Source organism: Labeo rohita, chromosome 14 (assembly GCF_022985175.1).
Source record: "Labeo rohita strain BAU-BD-2019 chromosome 14, IGBB_LRoh.1.0, whole genome shotgun sequence".
NCBI classification, from domain to species: domain Eukaryota; kingdom Metazoa; phylum Chordata; class Actinopteri; order Cypriniformes; family Cyprinidae; genus Labeo; species Labeo rohita.
Window position 1 is genome coordinate 22247756 of NC_066882.1, and position 27066 is coordinate 22274821.

General features: G+C 36.8%; 2 protein-coding genes across 3 annotated transcripts in view; one reads left to right on the forward strand and one right to left on the reverse strand.

Moving 5' to 3' along the window:
- The window catches only part of kctd8 (potassium channel tetramerization domain containing 8), a 39498-nt gene extending 25906 nt beyond the window's left edge, over positions 1 to 13592 (reverse strand). Inside the window, exon 1 of the mRNA XM_051127425.1 lies at positions 11959 to 13592. Within this exon, the coding sequence (XP_050983382.1) occupies positions 11959 to 12793 (835 nt within the window). The 5' untranslated portion in view covers positions 12794 to 13592. The remainder of the gene's footprint in view (positions 1 to 11958) is intronic.
- A 6981-nt stretch (positions 13593 to 20573) lies between these two features.
- loxl3a (lysyl oxidase-like 3a) overlaps positions 20574 to 27066 on the forward strand; it is a 28782-nt gene continuing 22289 nt past the window's right edge. For both annotated transcript variants that reach the window (XM_051127419.1, XM_051127418.1), the window contains exons 1-3: positions 20574 to 20832; positions 21657 to 21988; positions 22169 to 22332. In XM_051127419.1, the coding sequence (XP_050983376.1) occupies positions 21694 to 21988; positions 22169 to 22332 (459 nt within the window). In that variant the 5' untranslated portion in view covers positions 20574 to 20832; positions 21657 to 21693. The remainder of the gene's footprint in view (positions 20833 to 21656; positions 21989 to 22168; positions 22333 to 27066) is intronic.

The window sequence follows — 27066 nt, forward strand, 5'->3', positions numbered from 1 at the left end:
TACAGAATAAACACTCCTTACTTACACAGTGACAGTGGCTTTTTCATAGACGCAGTGCTCAGGGATCTTGCACATAATAGCATTATATTGCAGAAATATCATCATAACCCAGATTTAAAATAGAGCAGAAGAATTACTACAAAAGCACGCTGCATGTGAAAAAAAACTACTTTATATTAAGAGAACGCTGAATTTTAAGGCACAGTGTTCTTATTAGGCCATTTATGGCTCCTCCATAGTGTAGAAGAACACAGTTCCTCACCTGCGGGGCAGCAGGGCTTACCTTATCATCTGCTCTTTTGTCAGAGCGCTTTCTTTTTTCCATTTCTTTCATTCTGAATATTCTTATTCACCCTGAGGGTTAGAAATGGAGAGAGCTTTTATAAGTTCACCAGAGGATGGATGAAACTTGAGTGGGTTTTCTCAAACTGTTAGATAAAAGTGACGGTATCTGCTCTAGTCGGCTCAGAGGTTTGAACTGTAAAAACTGTACTGCAAGGCTGTTTTCTATGGATGCCTGTTTTCGAGTAAAAAATCATTTTAAAATCAGAATTAAATTGTGATATACTGATGAATAAAATACATAATGACGACATTTTTTTTATTTGTCACGGAAAATGGCTTTCACAAATTTTCATGCAAAAATAAAAAAAAAATTAAAATAAACCAAAAGAACAACAAAAGATGTGACTGCTCTCATCCTGTTAATGAACATGCAGTTTCTTCTCTTTTCTTTGTCATCCCTTCACAGTATCAATTTATGCTCAAGTAATTTAGTGACTGTAATCTCTCATCTCCAGCAGTAATTTGTTTACATGATGTGACAAAACCATTCAAACCATCCAAACATAATGACAGAACATCATCAGTGTTTACACACCACAACAACCCTGTGCTGTGACAAAGACAAACGAGCAGCCGTCATGGAGCTCTGGTGGGTTTTCTCAGCTTCTAATTACATTATCTTATACGCCCATAAATCAAGACGGACTTTGTGAGTGATATTTTTTAAATGGTTGTTAAACATCAAATTTTAGATTATAAATGATTATTTTATTAGGTAATTCTGTCTGACAAGTAAAACGGGTACATCTTAACATTTAAATGTATTAATTTGGCAGATTAATTTTAGCATTTATCCAAATCAACCAATAAGTGAACAATGACAATGACATATGCAATTAGTCATTTAAAGAAATAAAAAGTAAAGAAATTAAGGATATTGAGGAAAATATTCCAAGATTTTTCTCCATATAGTGGACTTCAATAGGGATCAGCTGGTTGAAAGCCCAAATTGCAGTTTGCAAATTGCCCCTTACCTGGACCCTTCCCTTCTAAACACTGCCCCTCCTTCACGGATTCCCTTCACGTCGAGGACACCAGATCCCCAATTTATTTTGGGCACTTTTTCCCCCTTTTTGGACACTTTCTGTTTGTTTAATAAAAGCCTATCTGAGGCCTGACATCACGCCCACTGTGTCTGTCGCTTCGCTCCGCACCCGTGACAATTGATAGTTTTTATTCCTCAGCTGGGATCGTGTAGATCCCTTTAAAGCTGCACTGAAACTGCAATTTGGACTTTCAAGCTGTTAATCCCCATTGAAGTCCATTATATGAAGAAAAATCCTGGAATGTTTTCTTCAAAAACCTTAATTCCTTTTGACTGAAGAAAGAAAGACATGAACATCTTGGATGAAATGGGAGTAAGTAAATCATCAAGAAATTTTAATTTTGGAGTGAACTAATCCTTTCATATTTTGAAAGAGGGTTGGGATTGAAAAAAAAATCCAAGATGTTTCTCCCAAAAATGTCTTTGGAGAAATAAAAAGACACAATTGGGACAATTGATATAGTAAGAGTACAACACATTAAATGTGGATAAGACAGGTCAGATCATTTGGTCAACTGGACAATAAACCTTTACTGTCTTTGCACATTTAGAGACATTTTTGAGATGTCCTCTAAAACTCCAGAGCAGAAACATTTCTGAGTTTTAGGAGAAAAACCTCAAGTAAAAGCCACCGTTTGCTTTCAGTTTAGTCTCATTGTTTTAGAAGAAAAAACTGCAAGATTTCCCTATGGATTTCCCAAAATGAAAATTCTGACATTTATCTCAAATGTCTTTTTTGTCCATACAATGCAAGTAAGTTGGGTCTATTGTTGTTTGAACACCACTTGGTATGTTAACATGCACAGATTTTCATCAGTCTGAATGAATCCAAACTGTTTTGGACTCTAAAAGAGTTCATTTATGTGACTTCAGTGCCCAATCACCACAATAAGAACTCGAAAAAGTCTGCAATAATGTCACTTGAGCTACCAAGAGTAAAATTGTGTTTTGATGACACATATAAAAAGAAATTTATGTCAGAAGAGCTCTTTGTGAGACATTAAAGGGGTCATATGATGCAATTATGTTTTCCTTTGTCTTTGGAGTGTTACAAGCTGTTCATGCATATATGAAATCTGTAAAGTTGCAAAGATTAAAGTCTCAAACCCAAAGGAATATTCTTTATAAAAGACTCAGTCATGCCTTCCTAAAACGCCTCATTTAAACACACCCCCACATGTCTACATCACTAAGTGGGAAGATCTGCATAACACCGCTCAAATGTATACGCAAAGAAAGAAGGTGTAACTTTTATTTTCACTGTAGTATTTTTGCACTCTGCGTACCTTAGTTCAAACTGTAGTATTTTTGTAGCCGCCATGTTCATGGAGATGCTGCAAAAGTACTTTTGTTTGGCCTTCCAAATGAGTACACAACTAGAAATCAGTGGTTAAGCTGAATTTACAACACTGTTCCAGAACAGTACAACACATATATTTGAGTGTGCACACTACAAAGTGGGGCAATTACAACTTTGCAAGGACAGTCTGGTGCTTCTGACTCACAGCCTGTAAGTACATTTTCATATTTATAGAATTTGCTACTGGCTATTCAAACACAAGTTTTGAGCAGTGTAGAGCAGTGCTTCTTGTTCGTCGTTTCCACAATCACAAATGCAGACATGGCTTTATGTTTACACGTAAAAGGACAGTATAAGTCATAATCAGTAATTATGTCCCCACTGGATGCAACACAAGCGTCATTTATAATTGGTTTTATTGTTTTTGTCTTGCCGTGCCTGAACACGGCATCACAACATGGTAAGGGTCTAACATTTTCGTCATACACTTAAGGTATTTGGCCAATCACAATGCACAGGACAGCTGGCTTATCAGAGCACACCACGCTTTTCAGAACAATAAGCTTTGTAAAAATCGATGCGTTTCAGGAAGGCAGGACAGAGAGGAGCAACAATAATGTACAGTATGTGGAAAATAATCTGTTTTTTTTTTTCAACCTTTAACCACGTAAACACATTGCATTACACCAAATACACAAAATAATGTTCTTTTTAGCAACATCATATGACTTCTTTAATTTAAAAAAAATATCATATGTAGGTTTGTATAGCATAAAATGTATGTAAACATACACATGGCACTATTTTTAGTAGGATTCAAGCATTAACATGCTTAATTTTTTTCCTATGGACCCTTTTCACAAGACTGTGATGACGCGGTTCAACGGTCATCAGCATCGTAAAACCTCAAAAGTTTTTTTTTTATATATATATATATATATATATTTTTTTTTTAAATTAATGTGCATTTATAACACTACACTGCAAAAAATGCTTTTCTTACTTAGATATTTTGTCTTGTTTACAGCCAAAATATCTAAAAATTCTTAAAGGGGTCATCGGATGCTAAGTTCACTTTTACATGTTGTTTGAACGTTAATGTGTGTTGGCAGTGTATGTACAAATCTACCTTATAATGATAAAAATCCATGCAGTGGTTTTTAATTAATCTGTAAAAATAATATTCCCTTTTTCAAATCGAGCTGTTCTCAGATGCCTGTCGTTGTGCCGTCACACCGACAGTGGCCGCTCCCACCACAGTTTATTGACATGAGTGTTTTACCTCAGATCAGCTGCAACAGACCAACCTCTTTGTTTCACTGCCGGAGGAGAGATGTAAATTAGACAAGAATATCTCCGATTGAGCGATTGAGGTGTTGTGTTGCTGGATGTAATAATGAACGTAATGGTTGTCATTTACTCCCGACATCTGATCCGCTGAAGATGCAGTGGTTTACGTTTGTTTGTGAAGGGAATGCACCTCCCGATCTACATATATCCGTCTATGTTCGCGCAAATCATTCATGATCCAGCTTCACTTACAACAGAAGTGAGTTTAAGGGTTTTTTAATGAATCTTTGCGATCGTCTTTCCTAATAATGTGCTAGGTAACAAGTTTAGCGGCTAAACGCATTTGCATTTAAAGCAGCCTCGACCAGAATGAGATGATTTCTGCCGAGCTTATTTTGGCAGGGTAAAAACTGTGTTGTTTTAACACAACCACTGAGAATTTTTAACCAAAGTATATTATAGAGTTTTCATTAAGACCCTGAAGAATCATATCAACTTGTGGAAAATGGGCATCCGATGACCCCTTTAAACCTTTGCATCAAATTGCAAATAAACTAGTTAACGCTAATGCGAGGGTGTTTCTAATACAGCGCCTATGGGAGGGACGGTAAATTTGACATCATTCTCTCTTCCGACTGCCGTTATCAGTCTCTCTTATTTTTTTTTTTCTTCCTTTTTTAAAAGTCGAGTTTCTCTTTTGCTATTTAAATATATTTGTGGTACTCTCCCATTCACTGCTCTCGAAGTCAACCCAACTAAGACGACTTCTGCTGCTGCTGCCCCTTCAATCATTTTCAACATCATCATCATTATACAGTTTCGGAATAACATGACATTTTTAATTTTGGGATGAACTATCCCTTTAAGAGTCAAATGTCTGTGGTTTGTCAGGACTATTAGTGTGTTGTGGAGCATCAGACTGTAAAGGCACATCCCTGGGTAATCCATCCCATCTCTGGATTCACTCTATATGTCTCTAACAATCTCTGTAACAGCTGTTTAAACTCTTGTTAATATCTGCTGAATGTGTGAATCAATTTGTATAAATATTCATGCGGGTCAAATGCATATACTCAACCTTGACCTGCTCATTCTCCCGTCTCTTTGCTTCCCTCACTAACACAGACAGGCATTGATCTTACAGTTACACTTTTCTGATTTTAAAAATATATATATATATATATATATACCCATGGAGGCCAGTTAACGCTGAGATGTAACTCAGCATTCACAACACTGTCAAAATTACAGTATTTTCCACCATTTCCTGTGCCGAGGCACCAAATTACATGAATCAGATGAAAATTTTACATTTCAGTTTGTTTTGTCAGCCTGGGGAGTTTGGACATAATGAAAAATCAAAGAGAAAGATGAAAACAGACAAAGCAATTTTCTTTCGAGCTTGTTTACTTTACTTGAAAGCAGCGGTTCATGAGATGACTGACTGGCTCCAGCTCCTTCATCCAGAGGTTTTGGAGGACACCAAGACATCAACGTCGGACAGATGACAGAGATTTATTTGTGTCCTCTGAACAAGTTAAGGCCATCGTGGCTTCACAATCAGAGGTTTGATTTGTCCTTGGGCAGAATGAATACCACCCGCACCCTCACGTCACAACAGCAGCGCCGCATGAGGATGTGTGGAGAAACACGCACATTCGCTACACACCCACACACAAACATACTGACAAGTGCAAACATGCATGATCAAATTCAGCCCGCAGCTAATCTGAACACTGGTCTATATTAAAACATAAATCGCCACAATTGTCGACAGACACAGTGAATGTCTTTCTCTTAAGTCAACTTGAAATCAAAGTAGACACTGTTTACTTTGTTGCATAGTCTTACTGTGAATGATTCATCTGTGTATGTTATTCCAAAGAAAAAATATTTGCCTACATAATCTTTCATTAAAATGCAATAACTTGCTCTTCTTCTGCAACAACTTTTCTGTCCTGCTGGTGTCCATGTGATTTATAGTATTACTGTTGTTAACCAACAGCCAAACAGCTATTTAGACATTACATTAGTAAACTCAAAAGTGCATTTCTTGATCACAATCCAATCAATTTACCCAAAAAATAGGCTAATACACCAAACGTTTGGAATCATTAAGATTTTTTCATGTTTTTTAAAAAAAGTGTCTTATGAACTCCAAGTCTGCATTAATTTGAATGAAAATGTAAAATCAGTAATATTGTTTAATATTATTCTAATTTAAAATTTTATTAAACTTCTATTTTAATATATTTTAAAATGTAATTTCTTCTAATGATGCAAATTTTTCAGCATCATTACTCCAGTCTTCAGTGTCACATGATCCTTCAGAAATCATTCTAATATGCTGATTCGGTGCTCAATTATTATTAATTACTATTGGAACTCAGTTATTAATAATGATTTTTAATTTTATCAATGTTGAGAATGTCAATGCTTTTGAATGACAGTGTATTATGTTTTCTACATAACTATTAAAGGGGTCATCGGATGCCCATTTTCCACAAGTTGATATGATTCTTTAGGGTCTTAATGAAAAGTCTATAATATACTTTGATTAAATATTCTCAATGGTAGTGTAAAACAACACCCTTTTACCTTGTCAAAATGCAAAAATCAACCCATTCTGATGGATTGTTCCTTTAAATGCAAATGAGGTCTGCTCGCCCCGCCCCTCTCTTCTCTCTGCTGCTCTGAGAGATTGTTTACTTTAGCTGCATTTAGCGCGTTTAGCCTCGAAACTTGCTAACTTGCACGTTATTAGGAAAGGTGATTGCAAAGATTCATTAAAAAGACTCGACAGGCATCTGAGAATGGCTCGATTTGAAAAAGGGAATATTATTTTTACAGATTAATTAAAAAACCACTGCATGGATTTTTATCATTATAGGGTAGATTTGTACATACACTGCCAACACACATTAATGTTCAAACAACATGTAAAAGTGAACTTTGCATCCGATGACCCCTTTAAGCAGCACAACTGCTTTCAACAATGATGATGATAAGAAATATTTCTTGAACAGCAAATCAGCACATTCAAGGATCATGTGACACTGAAGACTGGAGTAAAGATGCTGAAAGTTCAGCTTTGCATCACAGGAATAAATTACATATTAAAATACATTATAATAGAAAACAGTTACTTTAAATTGTAATCATATTTCAATATTCACAATATTACAATTGTAATCATATTTCAATATTCACTGTTTTATATTTTTACATTAACATTGCAATCAATATTCTATTTAATAAAGCCAAGTATGAATCTCAGCAAGTTATTGTTTTTAAGCATTTTGCATTCATTCCAAAATAATAACTCAAGGCAGTAACTATTTAAACAATACATTTTATTTGTGAACTTATGTTCAGCTATTATTTTTAATAGTTAACTTTGACCTATTTTTGAACATTTTTGGATCATCAGTCATCAAATTTTGGTAAAAATTGGTCACACACACAGATTTACTTTGAATTTCACCAACCTGATTATTCACTAAAAAACTCCCACAGATCATATTTTTGTGCCGTTTTAAAGGGGTCTTCAGATGCCCATTTTCCACAAGTTGATATGATTCTTCAGGGTCTTAATGAAAACTCTATAATATACTTTGGTTAAAAATTCTCAATGGTAGTGTAAAACAACACCCTTTTTACCTAACTTATATCCCTGCTCCGGCATTGAAACAAAGAGGGTTACAGCTGAACTGTTACAGCTGATCTGAGGTAAAACGCTCATGTCAATCAACTATCGTGGGAGTGGCCTCTGTGGGTGTGACGGCACACCGACAGGCATCTGAGAACGGCTCGATTTGAAAAAGGGAATATTATTTTTACAGATTAATTAAAAACCACTGCATGCATTTTTATCATTATAGGGTAGATTTGTACACACACTGCCAACACACATTAATGTTCAAACAACATGTAAAAGTGAACTTAGCATCTGATGACCCCTTTAAGACTTATTTATGTGTAACAAAGTGATTATATCTAAAATTTGTTTACTTACTTTTTTAGATTAGTCTTCCCATTAATGCTATTATATTGTTCATTCAGACTGATTCACGAACGCTGAACGCGAAAAAAAACAAGAGGCGGGATTTATCGCATGAACCAATCACAGCCGATTATAACCCGTCATATCCAATCATATCGTGATGGACGCATTGCCTCCTCTCATGTGACTTTCCCCCACTCATTCTGTTACCTCCTACCAAACTCACCGCAAGCTTTAGTAGACATGTTAAAACTCAATGGGCTCAGGAGAGGCGAGAGAGATGTGGACTCCCACTGCTGTTTGACTGTTTGTTTATATTTTAACATTAACAAGTGTATAAATCACGTGTTTTTCTATAGAAACACTGTATATTGTATTCTACAGAAACAAATATGACCCCTCATTCCTCATTCAGTTTAAGTCTAGATAGTTTCACAATCTTAAGTCTGATCACTTAGTAAAAGTAACAATACATTCATGTCTCTAGCACAAATTACACACCAAAGTTAATTACTAAAGGGTCAATAGGCTGTCCAATCTCTAACTAAGTATGAGCAATAGTAATGATGCTTCTTAGTAAACAACACTAATTATGGAGTGTGACTTTCTCTGGATGACAAGTGTTAGGCTCTTGTATATAAGTGGGGGTGGGAGGGGTCTTCTATTGCTAACTAGTAACTGTTGTACTGTAAGCCCCTCTGGCACGTTGAGGCATGTATGCATCTTTCCTCTGAGTCTCCAGAGCTGTGATTAGCATCCTGACAGAGATAAGGAGCCGGTGTTGATGCTCCTGTGGGGCGGACACACATCACGCTAAGCTTGAACGACAGCCCCGCTACAGTCGGGACCGCTGGTGACCGTTCCACCCCCTCAGCCCCAACACACACACTGCGTCCCTCATTCTCTCCCACTTATTACTTCTCGCCTTCTTTCTTCTGGCTCTCTGTCACTTCTGCCTCTGCAATCACATACGCAAATTGTTACAATATAAACTGACAGGTGTGTGACGGAGACACAGGGAAGGGACACTTTCGCCATCACTATAATAAATACATTTAAAATTCAAATAAAGTGAGAGAAACACTTCAAAAATACACTCAACCCTCAACGGTTTCCTAAATCATACGAAAAATGTAAAATGCAGGGTGCAGGTTAAGTTTTAAGTTTATAGGTGCATTTTTAAATTTTCCTATCCACCTTTTTCTTCCTGTAATAGCGGGCGTGGCCATTTGTAAATTTTATGGATCTGGCTTCCGGTCTCATCCACGTCCAGCGATTTTTAGCTGTACAAAACAGCTAATTTTGCTGCTTGATATTGCAAATTGGTGTGTCTTACCATATTATTTTAATGTATTGTCCTAATTAGGTTTTACCATTTACAGCATGTTGTTATTCTTCTGGTTATTTCCCTATAATGGATAATGAACTGGAAATCTTGACCATAGGGTTACTTTTCTTATTTTAAAAATACAAAAGAAAATAAATTACATAAATGTGTGTGTGTGTGTGTGTGTGTGTGTGTGTATAATATATATATATATATATATATATATATATGTATGTATAAAATGTGTATAAAAGTATGTTTTATACTTTTCTAAATATATATAGTATAATGTACATTGGTAAATCTAAATACATAGTACTTCTATACAAATAAACATTTAGTGTATATAAATGTTTAAGTGCAAAATATTTTGCATAAAAGTGTATATATAACATATACAATAAAAAAATAATAATTATTATTATTATTATTATTATTATTATTCATGTATTCTCTATATTTATTTATTATTTATATTTATTTAATTAGTATAAAATACTTCTATACAAATAAACATTTAGTATATATAAATGTAAGTGTAAGACATAGCATAAAAGCACAGTATATAAAATATAAAATAAAATATTTATTATTATAATTATTTATTTAATATAAAATACTTAGTATTATTAGAATTATTAGTAATAAATGAATTATTCTATTGACACACACAAATACGAGAATACAACTATAAAAGAGCACATGGAACAAAAACATCCCAATAATATACTAAGGTTTCAAATAAATACAAAAAAATGTGCATTTTGATTTCAAAATTCCAAACTACCTCTCATTTCTGTTTCAACTAATATTTTCTTCACCTATTGCCACCTATTGCCACCTCCTGGGTGCATGAGCAACATAATCTAAACAAAAAAAAACTTTTATTTGTCTCTACACAATAATGTAACCATGTTCCAGATTTGAGAAAAGCAAATGTAAAAATGTAAGAATTAAAAAATAAAATTTAATTAAATTAAAAAAAAACGTCTTTGGAAAACCCTTGGAATATGTCCGAAGATGGAATAGGATAAAGATTTAACATCAAAATAATTGCACACATCATCGTTAAACATCTATGTCAATAAAGCATTTGGCAGCTTCACAGAGCGGACATCTTATCTTCATCAAGTATCTTTTAAAACCTAGGAGGAAACACAGTGAAAGACAAATATAGACAGACAGTCATTCACTCACACTCTCTCTCTCACACACACACACATACACACACAGCCTCATTATCTGCGACATGCAGTGGTAGGATTAGCTCTTGAAGTTCCATTACCTCGCTTAAGTCTACCAAAGTGAGATTTTTCTTCCTCCTAGACGGTCCTTCTTTTCCTTATCAGCATGTTTTCACACTTCTCCACCTGTCCACGCAGCCATGCCTTATCTCAGCTTAAACGTGCACATGCACAAACCCCACTAAAACATGCGTAAATGTTTCAAGAGCTTCAAGAAGCATACGAACTCAATAAAACACAGCATTAACCAACTACCAATCAATCACAGATCAATCAATCCAGCTTGCGGTTCGGCCCACCGCAATCACATCAGCTCAGTCAGAGACCGCACGCTGCACCGCATTCTGGTTGACACCTCGTAAAAGTGAACTCACAGTCACTGCAGTGTGAAAGCATATAAGCCTGCAGTGGATTAGCGCTAGTCTGTACAACTTGAGAACGACAAACCCGAGGCAACCAGTAAGAATGGACTAATCGGCAATCGTTTAATCCAACTCTCATTTACATTGGCCGAGGAGGCTTTGATCTGTTCGACTTCTTTATGATTGGACACAAGTGGTACGTGGGTTTGCCTAGTGTGCCTTACTATCCTTTCTATTCAGTATATCAGGCCCAAGGCACTAGCTGTCCCAGTTATGACACACATTTACATGTACTGCATTGAATTACAGCATCAAAGTCAGAACATATTGAAGAGGAGCTCGCAGGAGAAAAAGCATGTGTGGGTAGTTAGGTGTTCAAAAGAGAAAAAAAAAGAGAGTGCGATTGGGAGACGAAATGGGATTGAGGATGAATAGTGAAAGAGAAGACTGGGAATGAAAAGAAAGAAAGATCAGAGTTGATTTTAGAGAAACCTATTAGCTGTTATAAAGCAGAGTGAAGTAAACCATGAGTGTTTTCTGTCTGCATGTAAAAATAATTTTTATCAACCGGAAGAAAAACCAAAAAGCAGGTTTGGTTAAAAAAAATAAATGTCCTTGTTTATTCCTTGTGAAATTTTGGTAATTAATCAAATGATCAAGTGTGCAATGCTTTAATGTCAATTATTCCTTCTTGAAGGAATGCAAAGTCTTCATTAAAGATTTAAAATAGTTTACTGTCAACAGATGTTGAGTACTTAAAAGTACTTCATATTAATCTTCAAGCATGCTTCAATTTAACTTGCACGCAGTAGCAGAAACGTGAAATCTACACAAGCCACAAAATAAAATGCATGCATGCACATATAAAAAATAAAGTGCATGTTTTTTTTTTTTTTTTTTTTTTTTGGTGGGGAAAGGCAGGAGGTTGGGTTGTGAAATATATGACATGTCCCTTGGGAACAAGGTTGGGAACACTCGGCTACATGAAAAGCAAATTAAAGTGCAGCACCGGCAGGCTTCCGAGAGCTGCTCTGTCACTTACTGAAGAAGATGTACTCCGTGTAGCTGCTCCAGATCTTGTCGTCTCTGTACTGGTTAACGAACGCAGCCGTCCCAGTTGAGTTGCAGGCCACCATCTGGAATCCAGCCTCGCTCAACCTGTCGAAGGCTTGCTCCAGGTAGGTGAACTTCAGGTAGAAGCGGGAGGTGTATTTCTCTGGTGGACGGTCGGGATCTCGACTTTCATTTAGAGTGTCTCCGAACACTTCCTTCGCCAGGGCGATACGCCCGCAGACCATGATCCGTGCAACACGGCGAAACTTGGCGTCGGCTTGGTTATCCCTCACCATGGTGTAGGATCCCCGATAACCTAACGTAATAAACCCCGACCTCTTGTCCAGGGCGGAAGAGGAAGTCGCATAGTTGGCGGCGCAGTTCCCAGTTCGAGTCACCAACTCGCTACTCTGCGAACTTTCCTCGATGTCGCTCTGGCAGCCTTCATCATTGAGCGAGCCTTGCTTGGCTACACGTGGGCCTAAAAGTCTAAGCAGTTCTCCCAATTGAAAGTGCTCGGCCTCTCGCTGAAGACGTTCCCGCTCCGGAAAGTGTTCTGGTAGAACGAGCTGCCGATCCCGTAGGAAGTCCAACACGTATCGGAATAAGAACCCGTCGCGGTCGATGAAGAAGCGCCCTCGGCTGTCCCGGGGCAGCTCGTGCGGGCTGCAGCGGGTGAACATGGTGTGGAGGGTGGTGTCAGGTACGCTGACCAGGGTGGAGCGCTTGGTGACGTACACCTGGCCTCCGACGTTGAGTTCCACGACCTCCGGGTACGGACTCGACACCTCGCTGATAGGGAGTATGGTTTCCTTCATGGCCATGGTCCAAACACACCGAAGTAAACAGAAGACAAACGAAGAGAGAGGCGACTCTGGAAAGATCTCAAAAAGAAGCAGGGAATGAATCCATAGAGGTCCAGGCGTGATGGATATCAGTGCCAAACAGCTGTTAAAGTTTGAGAGAGAACTACATCGCTGCTGGAGAATGAGAGAGGGATAGAGAGAAGAAGAGAGGGAGATTAAGAAAAAAAGGGAAAAGAGGAGAAGAGAAGGGGATGGAGTGCTATCAAGTTTCCTCAGCTGCTGTCCCTCTGTTGATGAAGAGAGCAGTGGAGTACGAGATGGAGACACTGAGGGAGAGAGAGAGGGGTGGGAAAGAGGAGGAACGCCAAAGAGAGACCCACATCATTTGTCCAAGGTCTAAGGGAAGCCACAGTGACATCATCTACAGAATGAGAGAGGGAGTGGAGGTGTAGCGCACAGTCCTGCCTCTTAAAGAGACAGCAGCGCACTAATTTACACACTTCAAAAGCATGCAGCCAATTAATTATCATCAGAGTTATAAACCCTTTTGAAAATGAGAAATGCATTTTTGCTTTGTTCTTTCAGTTACGTGCATATATATGCTGTTGTGTAGAATAATGATGTCTCTAAATGACTATCTGGTGTAATTGAGCTGGACTCAAATGTCTGCATGTTGTGGCACAGTGAATAATGAACAGGCACACAATGTGATTGTCTCATGGGAATAAACACAGATTAGCTGTAATTCTCACATTATCTCTGCCAAACCATTAAAACGGAGGAGAAAGGGAGAGAAAGAGAGAGACGGAGAGAGTGGGGCTTTATTACTCACCCAGTAGACTATATCGCCACCTAGGGGCCATATGTAAGTATATTTGCTCACGTTTGTCAATGAAAGTGAAAAAGATAATCAGTACAAAAACATCCAGTTCTGTTAAAATAAGTGAGATGATACTTTAAAAAAAAAAAAAACATTTTGGAGTAAAATATTGAAATAAATGCTTGATTTGTGACTGATTCATATTTGTTTTTGTTTTTTTTGGATTACACTGGTAACCAGATCAGTTAATTTAAACTTGACTACAAATGGTAAGCATTCCAAATGCATTCTGGCATTAACAGATGGGTTATGTATCAGGGTAGTATATGAATATTTTTAGCTGAATGCATTTACACCTTCATTCCTATGTGTGTCAAGTGCAATCGCATAGAGAACCGGCTGCACTTAACCCCCGCAAAATGCAAATCTCCATTTACATATTAATAGAGAGGTTCTGTTAACTGACACATTTCATTCATTTATGTAATTTGAAAAAAAAAAAAAAACACTGATGGATAATTAAACATGGTTTACGTCATTCCTTACATTTCCTCTATTCAAGAAACCCTCTGTAAAGAAATTAACAGGAATTGAAATTAAAGAAAAGGAACATTTTAAAGCACTTTCTTAAGAAAGAGAGAAATTGCATTAAATAATTAGTTCACTTCCAGAATAAAAAAATTCCTGATAATTAACTCACCCTATTTCATCCAAGATGTTCATGTCTTTCTTTCTTCAGTCAAAAAGAAATTAAGGTTTTTGAGGAAAACATTACAGAATGTTTCTCCATACACTCCTAAAAATAAAGGTTCCAAAAGGGTATTTTTGCAGTGATAGCATAGAAAAACCATTTTTGGCTCCCCAAAGAACCTTTCAGTGAACAGTTCTTAAAAGAACCATTTTTAAGAAAATTTTAAAAAATCGAAAGAACCTTTTTCGGTTTACATTTTTTGCTTTTGAAAAGTTCCATGAATGTTCACGGTTCTTCATGGAACCATCAATGCCAATAAAGAACCTTTATTTTTAATATTGTACTTCAATGGGCATCAGCAGGTTGAAGGTCCAAATCGTTATCGTTCATAGTTTCAGTGGAGCTTCATAGGGCTCTAAACGATCCCAGCTGAGGAATAAGTGTCTTATCTAGTGAAACAATTGGTCATTTTCTAAAAAAAAATAAATAAAATGTTTTAATTTTAATTTTTTAACCAAGAGCATGTGCATCTTCATGACGTTCTTCGTCAGTGTAATTTTGGTATAGGTAGGGTTGGGTGAAAAAACTCCATCTCATTTTCTCCTCCAACTTCAAAAACATCCGACATTGTTGTTTTACCTTTTTTTGTAAAGAGCTTTTGACACTCCTTGCATATTAGCTTTGTAAACATTGAGTCGGTACTTCGACTACGCCACGTGTCTGAATATGTAATACATGAGGTCAAGCTAGTGCAAGATGTGCATTTGTGGTTAAAAAGTATATACATTTTTATTTAATTTTTAGAAAATGCCAGATCGTTTCACTAGATAAGACCCTTATTCCTCAACTGGGATTGTGTAGAGCCCTTTGAAGCTGCACTGAAACTGCAGTTTGGACCTGCAACCCATTGGCATCAATGCAGACCACTATATGGAGAAAAATTCTGGAATGTTTTCCTCAAAAACACACTGATCATCAAAAAAGCAAGATAACGTAATGCAATGTGTAACCAATAAAACATTTTATTGGTTGGTTAGAGATTCAGATTCAAACTTCTAGGACAGTTTGGAAGAAAAGTGAATGTTTCAACCACAATATGGTCATTAAATGAGTTGCATGATGCTTTTAAGCTACAGGCAGAGTGCTGAAGTTTTAAAATATGTCAAATCTTTGGAAAGACAATAGATTCTAGACCAACTTCAACAAAAGGACCAAAACACATCCAGCTACGGGTGACATTTTCTTGAAGGACATCAGCCCACGTGGCTTTTCAGGAGATCTGGATGACGATAATGTCAATGCATTACTATTTATCTCTGTCATTCTAGGTACACCGTCCCTCCTGAGGAACAATAGGCTTCCTCAAGGGACAAACTGAAAAGCAGAGCCATTGTTTTTCGGTGCTAATCACCTGGCTGAGAGCTGACAATGAGTAATTACTGCGATCCCGAAGACTGCAGCCTCGGCAGCGTCTAAATACTACTCGCTGTTGATGAGTGGACCAATTGATCTGCAGTCATATTCAGCATTTGCATGAGATTACCATGTTAAGGCCTATTTCTGACAATGTATGGTGAGTGATTTACCCATACACAGACAAATATCCACTATCAAAGAGAGCAGAGGATGGTAATTGGAGCATGGCAGAGTAAATCATAATGCTGTAGCTGGCCTCTATCTGTGTAATTGTATGGTAAGCTGAAAATCATAGATCTTCCAACAAAAAAAAACGCTGGATGTGGGGATGACAGTGGTGGATATTACACACAGTTTTCCTTTTTTTTCTCATTCAGCCTTTTTATCTTTTTTTTTTCTTTGAAAAAGGCTCAGGAAAGCGTCATTATGACAATTACTTTTCTCAGCAGGCTTGGCAGATGATAAAAACCCCATAGACTTACATTGAAATAACTCTAGCCATCTATCTAGAGACCAGAACATCATAGAAACTTGGTCCAGTAAGCAACCATTCAAAACACCCTAGCAACCACATAGCAACACATTAAAAACCACTCAGAACAACTGCATATAATCACCCTAGAAACCACTCACAGCATCACCGCTCACCTTTTTTTCAGGAAAGGTCCCTCCTTGTGTGACTTCACCTTCTCACCCTCCTGTCAGGTGATTCAGTGGCACTCCCTGACACCGTTCATCCTCTTTTTTTAATTTCGACTCCATCACACTCTGTTGAGACTCCATGGCCACACTTCCCTCCATGATTACACTCCGATAGACACCAGTCAGACCTGCACACAGAGCTGTTCATCAGCCAGTTAAGACAGCATGCGTGGCTGATTTTATGGTGGAAAGCACAGAAATGACATTGACCTTCCCTCTGAAATAATCACTTATGAGGTAAACCACCTGTTAAGTATGCAGCACAATGCATGTGAATGACATACTGAATGTCATATTCAGCGTGTGCAGCTTTATCAACCAGAGAAAGAACACCACCGCCGAACATTTATATGTAGATATGCTTGAATAATGACATTTTACTGCTCTGTTTTCTGAAAGGACATTGAAATATAATGTTTTAAATCACAATTTTCTGATAGCATAACATATTTAATATGATACCGACTACAAATACATGCAGACATACATTTTAACAATTCTCATCAATCAAATGAAACCAAACACAAACCTATGAAATCACTCAGTGTTCGACATGACTACACAATATCAAACCTCTTACACTAAGTGCTTTGGCATGTAACTTGTTACGCATCATTAGTGCAATGGACATAATTAATGTCTCAAATCATGCAGCTTGTTTAATAGAGGTGTGCTATTAAGAAAACCATTTTTGCCTGATGGATGGTGGTGTTATTAACTCCAACAAACTAAAAATTATTAAAATGATTAAAAAATAATGTTGGGGTATTTCAAATAAAGCTTAAACATGAAAAACTATTTTTCAGTTAGTTGCAAAGGCAACATTTCTAATTTTCATTTAAGTACTAAATATACAGTGCTTTGCAAAAGTATTCATACCCCTTCATTTTCTTTCTTGTTTTGTTATGTTGCTGCCTTATGTTAAACTGCTTTAAATGACTTTTTTTCCCACATTAACCTACACTCCATAGTAGAAGGTCAAACACACTGTTTTAATTTCAGCTAAGTACTGAGTTAAGGGTATGAATACTTATGCAGTGTACTTATTTCAGGTTTTTTATTTTGAATGAATTTAGTTGAAGTTGTGACAATTCTGTTTTTGCTTTGTCATCATGGTGTATGGAGTAGATCGATTATAAAATGTGAAAAAAATGAAGGGGTATGAATACTTTCGCAAAACACTGTGACATGACAACGGTATTAAAATTGAAATTGCAAATTCAAAATACTATTAAATATTATAACAATATATCAGTAATACTAAAAAACACTTCTGCTGAATGAATTTAAAAAAAAAATCAAACATATGGGCACTTACAACGGGGTAAAAATAGAGTAAAAATCTAGTTGTCTTAAGCTGTTTACTATTTGTCCTTGCGGCTCTGTTCCTTAACACAATTATTCTGCACAGGATATTTTTTATGAAGCAGCTCAAACAATTTGTTACAATCACTTCCAATAAAACGTTAAGAAACACTCAAGAGCAGATGCTGGAAAATCTCTGGGAAGAGGTGCGTACACAAAACCCGAACAGTGACTGACAGCAGCAAATGACAGCTCTTTGCCGGAGCCTTGCTTTTCCCTCGGTGGTGTGAGGGGAATGAAGACAAGCCGATCAGAGGGGACGCTGCCTGCCGCTGGCCCCCCCGCCACCCACCCGTTTGCTGTTAAATTACAGGTTGGGGTGAGATGACTTCCTGCAGAGCAACACTGCTGTTTCTGTAGACCAGCAGTCAACACTTCACATTGAGATGAATGAAGAGGAAAGGTGTCGTCAGCATGACTTGTCAAGCTGTTTTAAAAGGATTGAGGCAGCACGAGAGGACACATCTGAAAAAGGGCAGGTACTTCAGCGTGAGCTTGCCTTACCTTAAGGCCTTTAACAGGTGTCAGTCATATCAAACTGTCTCAATGCACCATTCAAGAAAGGGCAAAAATTTAAAGTGCAGCCCAAAATAATTAGAAAAAAAGTTTCAGATCCACCTAAGGTATCGCAAAAATGTACCTTGGTTAAAGTAGGCCTATATGGTGTTTTCATGATACGTCATCAATTGGCCATATTGGTGCACTAAACGTAAACGTGTCACTGAACCGAAGGAAACTTGCATATTTTGCTGATAACTGCTGTTGAAAATGGTCAGTTATTGTCATGTTTTGGGCTGTACTAATCGGTCGGACCGGGAAAAACATTTGGAGTACTACAGACTGCCAAAAGTTATAACAAATCAAGAGAAGAGGGAAAAAAAAAAAATTGCGTTTGCTCTTATTATTTCTGGTCAGACAGGTGAAATATTAGGCTAATATTTTAATTAATACTGCTCATTAATAATGACAAATGTCTTTGAAACAAAACAGAGCCTAAATTTCAGAGCCTAAAAATGCAAGGCCTGAAAATACAAGGCATTAAAATTCAAGCACTGTTAATTCAATGCATTATTTTTTAAGTTTGTGTAATTCAACATGCTTTTTTGTTTTAAAGAAATTTGTAATTAAATAATTAATTAATTAATAGTTTAATTTTTAGTCCTATAAGATTTAGCAGCTTCCACACGTTTTTTTCCATGGTTTGGACAGCATAAATTAGCAGGAAAACATATTTAGTAGTACATTAACTGTGCAATCCATGCTGTTGTTTACAACCGAGTATCTCCAATATGGTCGCACATAAGTTCAAACCCTCTATTGTACTAAATATTTATGTATACGAATATTGACTGAATATGTAGAGGTATTGTGTTTACACAAGTTACATGCAATATGTACCAGTTTTGCTACATTTAAGATATTCAAGGTAATGTCAAGGTAATGTACCTGGTATTTTAAGAGATTTCGTACTGTCCTAATAGTCTTGATTGGAAACTGTGTTTAGGCTAAGTTAAGTTATCTGTAGCAAAATCGTTCACGAGCTTCTGATGCAGGCGTTGAATTTAATCTTCTTTATCGCTTACAGACAAAACGAAACATGGGCAAGTTTGGTAAGACTGAATGTAAATAATATCCACTTCATTCAGCGATATGTTTGTTTCTGTGTTCTAATGTTTCTCTTTATTCTTTTATCGGGAGTGAAACTCGGCCTCAAATGATTCAGCGAGTGTTATCTGACTCATTGACCTATTCATTGAAAAGAACCGACTCCCCTGGTGAAAAAACCAGCATATGCTGGTTAGGTAGGTTTTGATGCTGGTTTAAGCTGGTCCTTTGCTGGTTTATGTTGGTCCTTAGCTGGTTTAAGATGGTCATGTTGCTGGTGAAGGACCAGCATGAATCAGCAAAGGACCAGCATAAACCAGCAAAGGACCAGCTTAAACCAGCATCAAAACCTACCTAACCAGCATATGCTGATTTATTCACCAGGGTCAAAAGAGCGATTCATTCGCGAATTACAATGATTCTAAATTGTCAACAGTTTCAAGGAAAATGTTTCTGCTGATTAATCAATATAATCATTTTGTTTTCTGAAAACCTACATGTTTTAAGAACTAGCTTCGCTACTAAAATATTTATCTAAACTATTATGGTCATTATTTATGGTTAACAGTACATTACACAACCACTGAACAGCTAAATAACTCAAAATATGACTTGAGTTGAAACTGTTTATTTTATTATTATTTGCTTATATTAGTCAATTATACATTTTAGAAGTCATTATAAAAATATGCTAAGTTTTTCATGACCGTTGGAACCAGTAATAAACAAACAACCAGTATGGTCTCTAAATAGGCCTACTGAAGATATAAAATATTGATTCTGTCCTAATGTCTTTAATGCTCGACTTAATCTCTCTTTTTAATATCAATATCATGATGTCAAACCATGTTTGCTTTGAAGATCATTCGCTTCTATGCACTATGTGTTATTGACCAAGAGAGGACGCTGTTTCTTAGCTGTCAGATGACTTGAGTTGGAGGTGAGAATCGTTTACTACACAGGTGAGATGTGGAATTTCAAACCTTCAAAGATGCTGTCTAAAATTGTTGACCTTAAATTTATGCAAGAAGAAGTATGAAATGCATGTGAAATAGACAATCATTGAAAGGAGAGAGTGGAGAAATGCTTGATCATCCCTCCTCCTGCTTGCACACGTGCATGCGTTTACAGATTATGCAAAAACAGATCTGCCAGAAATGGAGAGGACATGACGTGACATTTCCATTCAGTGACTTTGAGAGAGACCTCTACTTAAGACCTGCCTCCTCATAAACCTATGAACCAGGCAGATACACAGCAGTCCCAGCTCAACCCCTGCATCCCACCAGCTCTCTCTCTCTCTCTCTCTCTCTCTCTTTGCAGACAGCAACAGCGTCCTGTGCTTTCTCCTGATGCTCTGGACTTACACTGACTGATCAAACTGATCAAATCTCAGCTGAACCCACAACCAACTGACCTATTAGAAAACCTGTGCAAGTTTTGGTCTCCTGGATTCAGGTAAGTAGAGCATGGAATGGAATAAGATTATTTTGTTTAAATGCATGCATGTACTTTTAATATCTATAGTGGATGCAGCATAAAAATTAAATAAATAATAAAATAAATTTTAACGTAAAAAGAGTACTAAGAATACTTGCATGCAATATTCTTATATGGGATATAATCAACATTAAACTTCACTTTATTGCAGACTTTTGGTTTAAAAATCAGTTAAATGAGTGTCATCCTAAACATTACTCTGTCAAGATGATATACAAAGACCTGAAGAATGTTTTGCTTCAGTACAGTGTAAGATCCAAGTTGTGGTCAGGAATTTGTGTAAATACCACAATCCAAATTCTGTCATTCTTGTACACTTGTGCACATGTCATTCTTGCTCATAAGTATATAAAAATAACATAAAAATACATTTAAACATGATACTATGAGTACAATTTAGAGATTTAATTTAATTTATATTTTGTCATTCCTATGGAAATACACAATTAATTATTGCACATTTTAAGTTTCTAAGTATATAAAAACAACAAAATTCATGAACTGTGAATAAAAATAAAAATATAAAAACAACAAAATACATGAACTATGAAAACAATTTAAAAATTTAAAAAACACAATATGTTTAGACAGTGATGATAATGTTCTAAATTTAATTTAATACTTTTTTAATATGAGCAGTGTTTGATATTATTTCAGCCCTGTTCTGTTTCATGGAAACAGAAAACATTGAGGATTTAAGCGAGATTTGCTTTATTTTAGTGTAATTAAATGCACATTTTACAACCTTGCAAATTAACGTATATACGCTCTCTCTCTTTCAGTTTATCTTGCTCTTTTCATCTCTCATACTTTCAAGCCATGCTGAGAGGAGGATTCTGGGATATGGTGGTTGCCATGGTGCTATGGGGCATTTGGCTGCCCTTCTGTCTTGGCCAGACCACCTCACCCTCTCAGGATGGAAAAATAAAGTTTCGTTTGGCTGGATACCCTCGCAAGCACAATGAAGGGAGAGTGGAAGTGTTTTACGACGGAGAGTGGGGCACTATCTGTGATGACGACTTCACCTTGGCCAACGCTCATGTCCTCTGTCACCATCTAGGGTTCGTGGAGGCACTAAGCTGGTCGCACAGTGCCAAGTATGGACCGGGCACTGGTGAGTTCACCTTTGTACCTTATTTACCCTTAAAGGTTGCATATTAGCACCTTAAAAGCAACCTAAAATGTACATATAAGTCCCTAAAAGGTACATATTAGTACCAGTTGGTACCAGTTTACTAAGAGTGTATGAAAGTCCTTTTGTAAGCTGGCTGGTCAAACATCCATGTTCCTGCAGGTAAAATCTGGCTGGACAATGTCATATGCGGAGGATCTGAAAACAGCATAGAGAAATGTGTGTCCCGTGGCTGGGGGAACAGTGACTGCACGCACCAGGAGGATGCAGGGGTGGTTTGCAAAGATGAAAGACTTCCAGGCTTTGCAGACTCCAACATCATTGAGGTAGACGATCGCTTTCATCCAGTGCAATACCACTGACTCTGGCAAACAAAGAAACAAAATATCACTGATACCATTTCATAGAGCGCTGCAGTCATGACATATTTTTATAGGCGTCATTTCGCGTCAAATCAACCAAATTTCAAAAACTTTAATAATCCACCATTAGTTTTCAAACACTGAAAATGGGTAATATTCAACAATCTGGATATTGTGACTCGTTGAGGTCCCCATATCTCAGGGACTGAACACTGTAGGGACTTGAAAATATAGATTCCAACAGAAAAGTTTATTAAGAACTACAAATCTAAAATCATACGGCCATATCTTTAATACTTCTTGAGTTATAGGCATGCAAACTTTGGAAAAAGGCTATTTGTGGCACTCAGACAGGTATGTTTAATACAGTTGTTTTGACAGAAGGAAACAAGATACATCTCTAGTTTCAAAATGATTTGTTCTTCAGACATTCCTCTTTCAAAGTGACCCACATCTGGTTTTTGACCACTGAAAATTTGTACATTTTAATGATTTACTCCTAGAGCCATACTGAAATTCCAATATCTCTGGAACTGAACCATACAGGGGCTTAAAAATGAAGATGTCAAAAGAAAAGTTTGTTAAGACCTGATATCTAAAAGGACATTAAGATATCTTTAATACCTCTTGAGTTACAGGCATGCAAACCTTAGAGAAAAAAAAAATAAATAAAAAGTGCTATTTCCCCATGTTTGAATGATCACCACTGGCACAAAAATGATTAAAGTCAACAGATTTTACTAACAGACCTACCAACCTCTGTGTAAAATTAACATTATGGTGCTGCCATCTTTCTGAAGTCATTTTTACCCCCCTGTAATTTTGCTCTGAATCTCAGGTGAAAATTGTCATTTTGACCCTCCTCTACAAATCAGTGGATTACTCAGTAAATATTCGTCCATGACATTTAATGTTTTGGCTTTTAATACTGTACATGTCTATCTTTCCGTAGAAAAAATAATAGCAAAATAAAAAATTTGAGCCGGGGGCCTGTGGTTGAGTTGACACGGCATGACCCAATAGGATTTTTCCAGTGGCTTTTGGATTATTGTGGAAAACAAGGTCTTGTTACCAACAAAAGTTCATGATTTTTACACACTTTGTTTAGCGTGAAAATCTTTACAAAAGAACACAGCTTTTATTATTTATTTAAGCTTACATTCACAAAAAAACTAAATGTAGGCTATAAATGAAACACTACAGTTATATGACATTACTAAACATCAACACCATTAACCCTCAGATAACTCTTTCTGTCTTGATTTAGAAAAAAACATTTTCCATTAAAGTTTGAGTTAAAAACCTCTGCAGTCCTATTTGGACACTTGTTAGCAACTGCCCTTTTTCAAGACAAGTAAAGGCTTTAAAAATCACAAGGGTGTATTACTGATGTATTTTATGTCAGATTGAAAAATGAAAATGTCTTTAGCTTGTGTTAACCACAGATCTTATTTCAGGCATTTAACCAAAAGAAATCCATTTAAAAAACCCACTGACTTCAGGATGAAGGAACCGGAAGGGCTAAAATATTCCTGAATTTTGTCCTACCAAAATAAGGCATCCTTGCATCACTCTATTACCCTGATAAACCATATTATCTTGATGTGCAGTGCTGTAATGCTGCATGACAAATAACAAACCTCTCTCAGCCTGCAAGTCATTTAAAATCAAAAGCATTTTTACTTGTTTTTATAGTTGATGTTATGTTTGCCTGTGGTTTTTCTGATGCATATTGTGATGGTGTTTTGGAGCAATGTTTAAAGATTCAACATACTTGATTAGTTGTCCATCATTTGGGAAAAAATCCAAAGCATAAGCTTTTTCATCCTGAGAAAAGTTGGGCTGTTACTTTTCAAAGCAAGAGTTTTTGTGTCCTACATCAGTAAACAACAACCTTGCACCACCCACAACTGTATGACACCTTGTTTAAAATGCATTTACCTTCTGTCACATCTACACTGCTTTTATCTCTTCACCTGTTTTATCCTACTTCATTTTTCATCTTTTCTCTCTCCATGTGACAGCATCTTTCCCCTCCCATGTTCTCTCTCTCTTCCTCATCCACATGCAAAGAATGAAAGTCCACAGCCAGTGTCACTCTGCTTCGACTGAAAGTCTTTGCTCTGTTGTAAATTAGTCTCTGATGAGCTGCTTGTGTGCTGGAACCACACCAGAGTAAGAGAGACAGATGTAGAGATACGAGAGCTTGGAGAATTAGAGACTGAACAGCAGGAGAGAAGAGAAGAGAAGGAAGAGCTGAGTACGTGCAGAAGTGCCGCTGCTCAGTTTACGTGCCAAGTTTCTCTGTGTTCTCGTCCTGAAGGCAGAGGGAACACAGAGAACACGAGTGGGTGTCAGACGAACCTCTGGCAACCTCAGCAGTGTGTGTTTCACTACAGATGTGTCAGAGTTTGCTGGAATGGTGCAAATGACTGATTTCACGTCCAAATTTACAAATGTTTTTCATAAGACAGATTGACAAGAAGAATGTTCCAAAGAATGTCCCAAAGTAATTATAATTTGCACACTATTGGTTTAAAGAAATGCAGTTCTGTTTTCTACTGTTTTTAGATGTCAGTTTTCTAACTCCTAGTGCAGACATGTGACATAACCACACACACACACACACACAGCCAGAAACACATGCAGATGAAATAAACAAATAAATAAAAAAATATCTGAGCACCAAACTCAATATTTGAGACGTTCAGTCTTTGGCGTCGATTCAGCTGTCTGAATGTTTGTATGATGAGTATTCACACGTGCAGACGTTTAAGATTTTCTGGAAAAAAATAGTAAGTGATGCTTGTGCATGCAAAACTCACTACCTGTTTTTTTTTTTTTTTTTTGCATATAGGAATGTGGTTGCTAAGGTTTTTTGGATGGTTGCTAGATTGTTGTTTACTGATAATCTTGTCTCTAGATTTGACTCAGTTCCCTACTTAAGCGTTAAAGTTTTTGTCCACTTAGTTTATCATCTGTGAGTCAAAAATCACGTTTAATCGTTTATGAGTACTAACACACCTCTTCATAAAAAGGCTGCATGATTTGAGGTATTATTCATGTTTCATAGCAAAGATTTAAAATTACACAAATGCCAATATGGACAAAACCAGCAGCTGGGTTGTTTTGATCCAGTAGTTGGGTACACAAGGTCTTAATGTTAGGAGCTTCCAGTACAGAAAGTACAAACAATTTAATTCATATTCCAGTCATTATATTACGTGTGTACTCAGTACTGCTCACAACACCCTATTTTGGGTAAAAATAGGACAGATAATACTTTTCTCTAAAGAAACGGGATTTCCCTGAATTATCGTCACTGATATCGTTATCACAATAAATACCAGAAATTATCGTGATAAATTTTTAAGCCCATATCGCCCATCCCTACTAGTTACTTGAAAAAAAGTAATCTAATTACATAACTTGTGTTGCTTGTAATGCCTTACCAACAACACCAGATCATTATACCAGTCTTTAGTGTCACATGATCCTTCAGAAATCATTCTAATATGCTGATTTGCTGCTCAAGAAACATTTCTTATTATCAATGTTAAAAACAGTTGCGCTGCTTAAAATTTTTGTGGAAAGTGTGATACATTTTTCCAGGATTCTTTGATAAATATTAAGTACAAAAGAAGGGTGATGGGTTGTTAACGCTGTGGGATAACAAATTTAAAAATCTGTTTAAAATATGCTGATCCTATGCTCTGACATAACATCACATGAAATACTAAGGTGAAGTACATTGTATTTAGCATTTAAGGTAAATATGATGACATTACATTTGTAGCAAAAAGTTCCTGCCAGTTCCTGTTCTCTTATTGTAAGTCAAATGAGCCAGATTAGCCAGAGAGAGATGTTCACCTTTTGATTGTAATGGCTCTTGGTGACTCTGCCCCAGTCTTTGAGTAGTTATGATGATTGGATTAGGTCTGGTGTAAATGGGGCAGGTTGCAATACCTGAATACTTCATTTGCATGCTTTGTTTGGGGTCGTCACCCAGGTGCTTTGTGTCCATTTCTAAGCACTGCCCCCCTAAATTTATATAAACTACAATGTATCACTGCCTTAATTAGACTTTTGATTACTGCAGCGCCATGCAGCACGTTCTCAATAAAGAACTCTGCTGAAGTTACCCAAGAGTCTCCTGGTCTTCGCTTTTGAGTTTCCTACAATGCAAACTGATGATATTCACTGTATTAAATTACTTGGCATAAGCTGATTTGCTCATGTTGCATATGTAGCCAATAAGCTTGCTACCTTGCATTTAAATGGCTGGTTAGCATCACTAGAGCATTTCGCAGCATGCTTTTAGACTTCCTCTGAAACCCTCCACCTCCCCAGCTCGACCTGTATAGGTCTGCTACGGGTTAATATGTATGCTACTTGTGCAGCCGCAGTATGTCATAAAAACTCACAGCGCTGTATTGGTGTATTGCCAGTGAAAGTTTCTGTACTTGCTTTGCAGCAGCAGCAATAATCTAAAACAACAGCAGATCTATTCTGCCAAGACCAAATATATTAACATTGTCATATCCATTTCCATGCTAAAATCTTCTGAGAGTTGTCATGATAGAACAGCATTGATTTGAAATAGAAATCTTTAGGACATTATAAATGTCTTCACTGTAACTTCTCTCTGACAAAATCATCTAAGAGGTCAAAGGTCCAAAAATAAAAGCAGAATCAAGA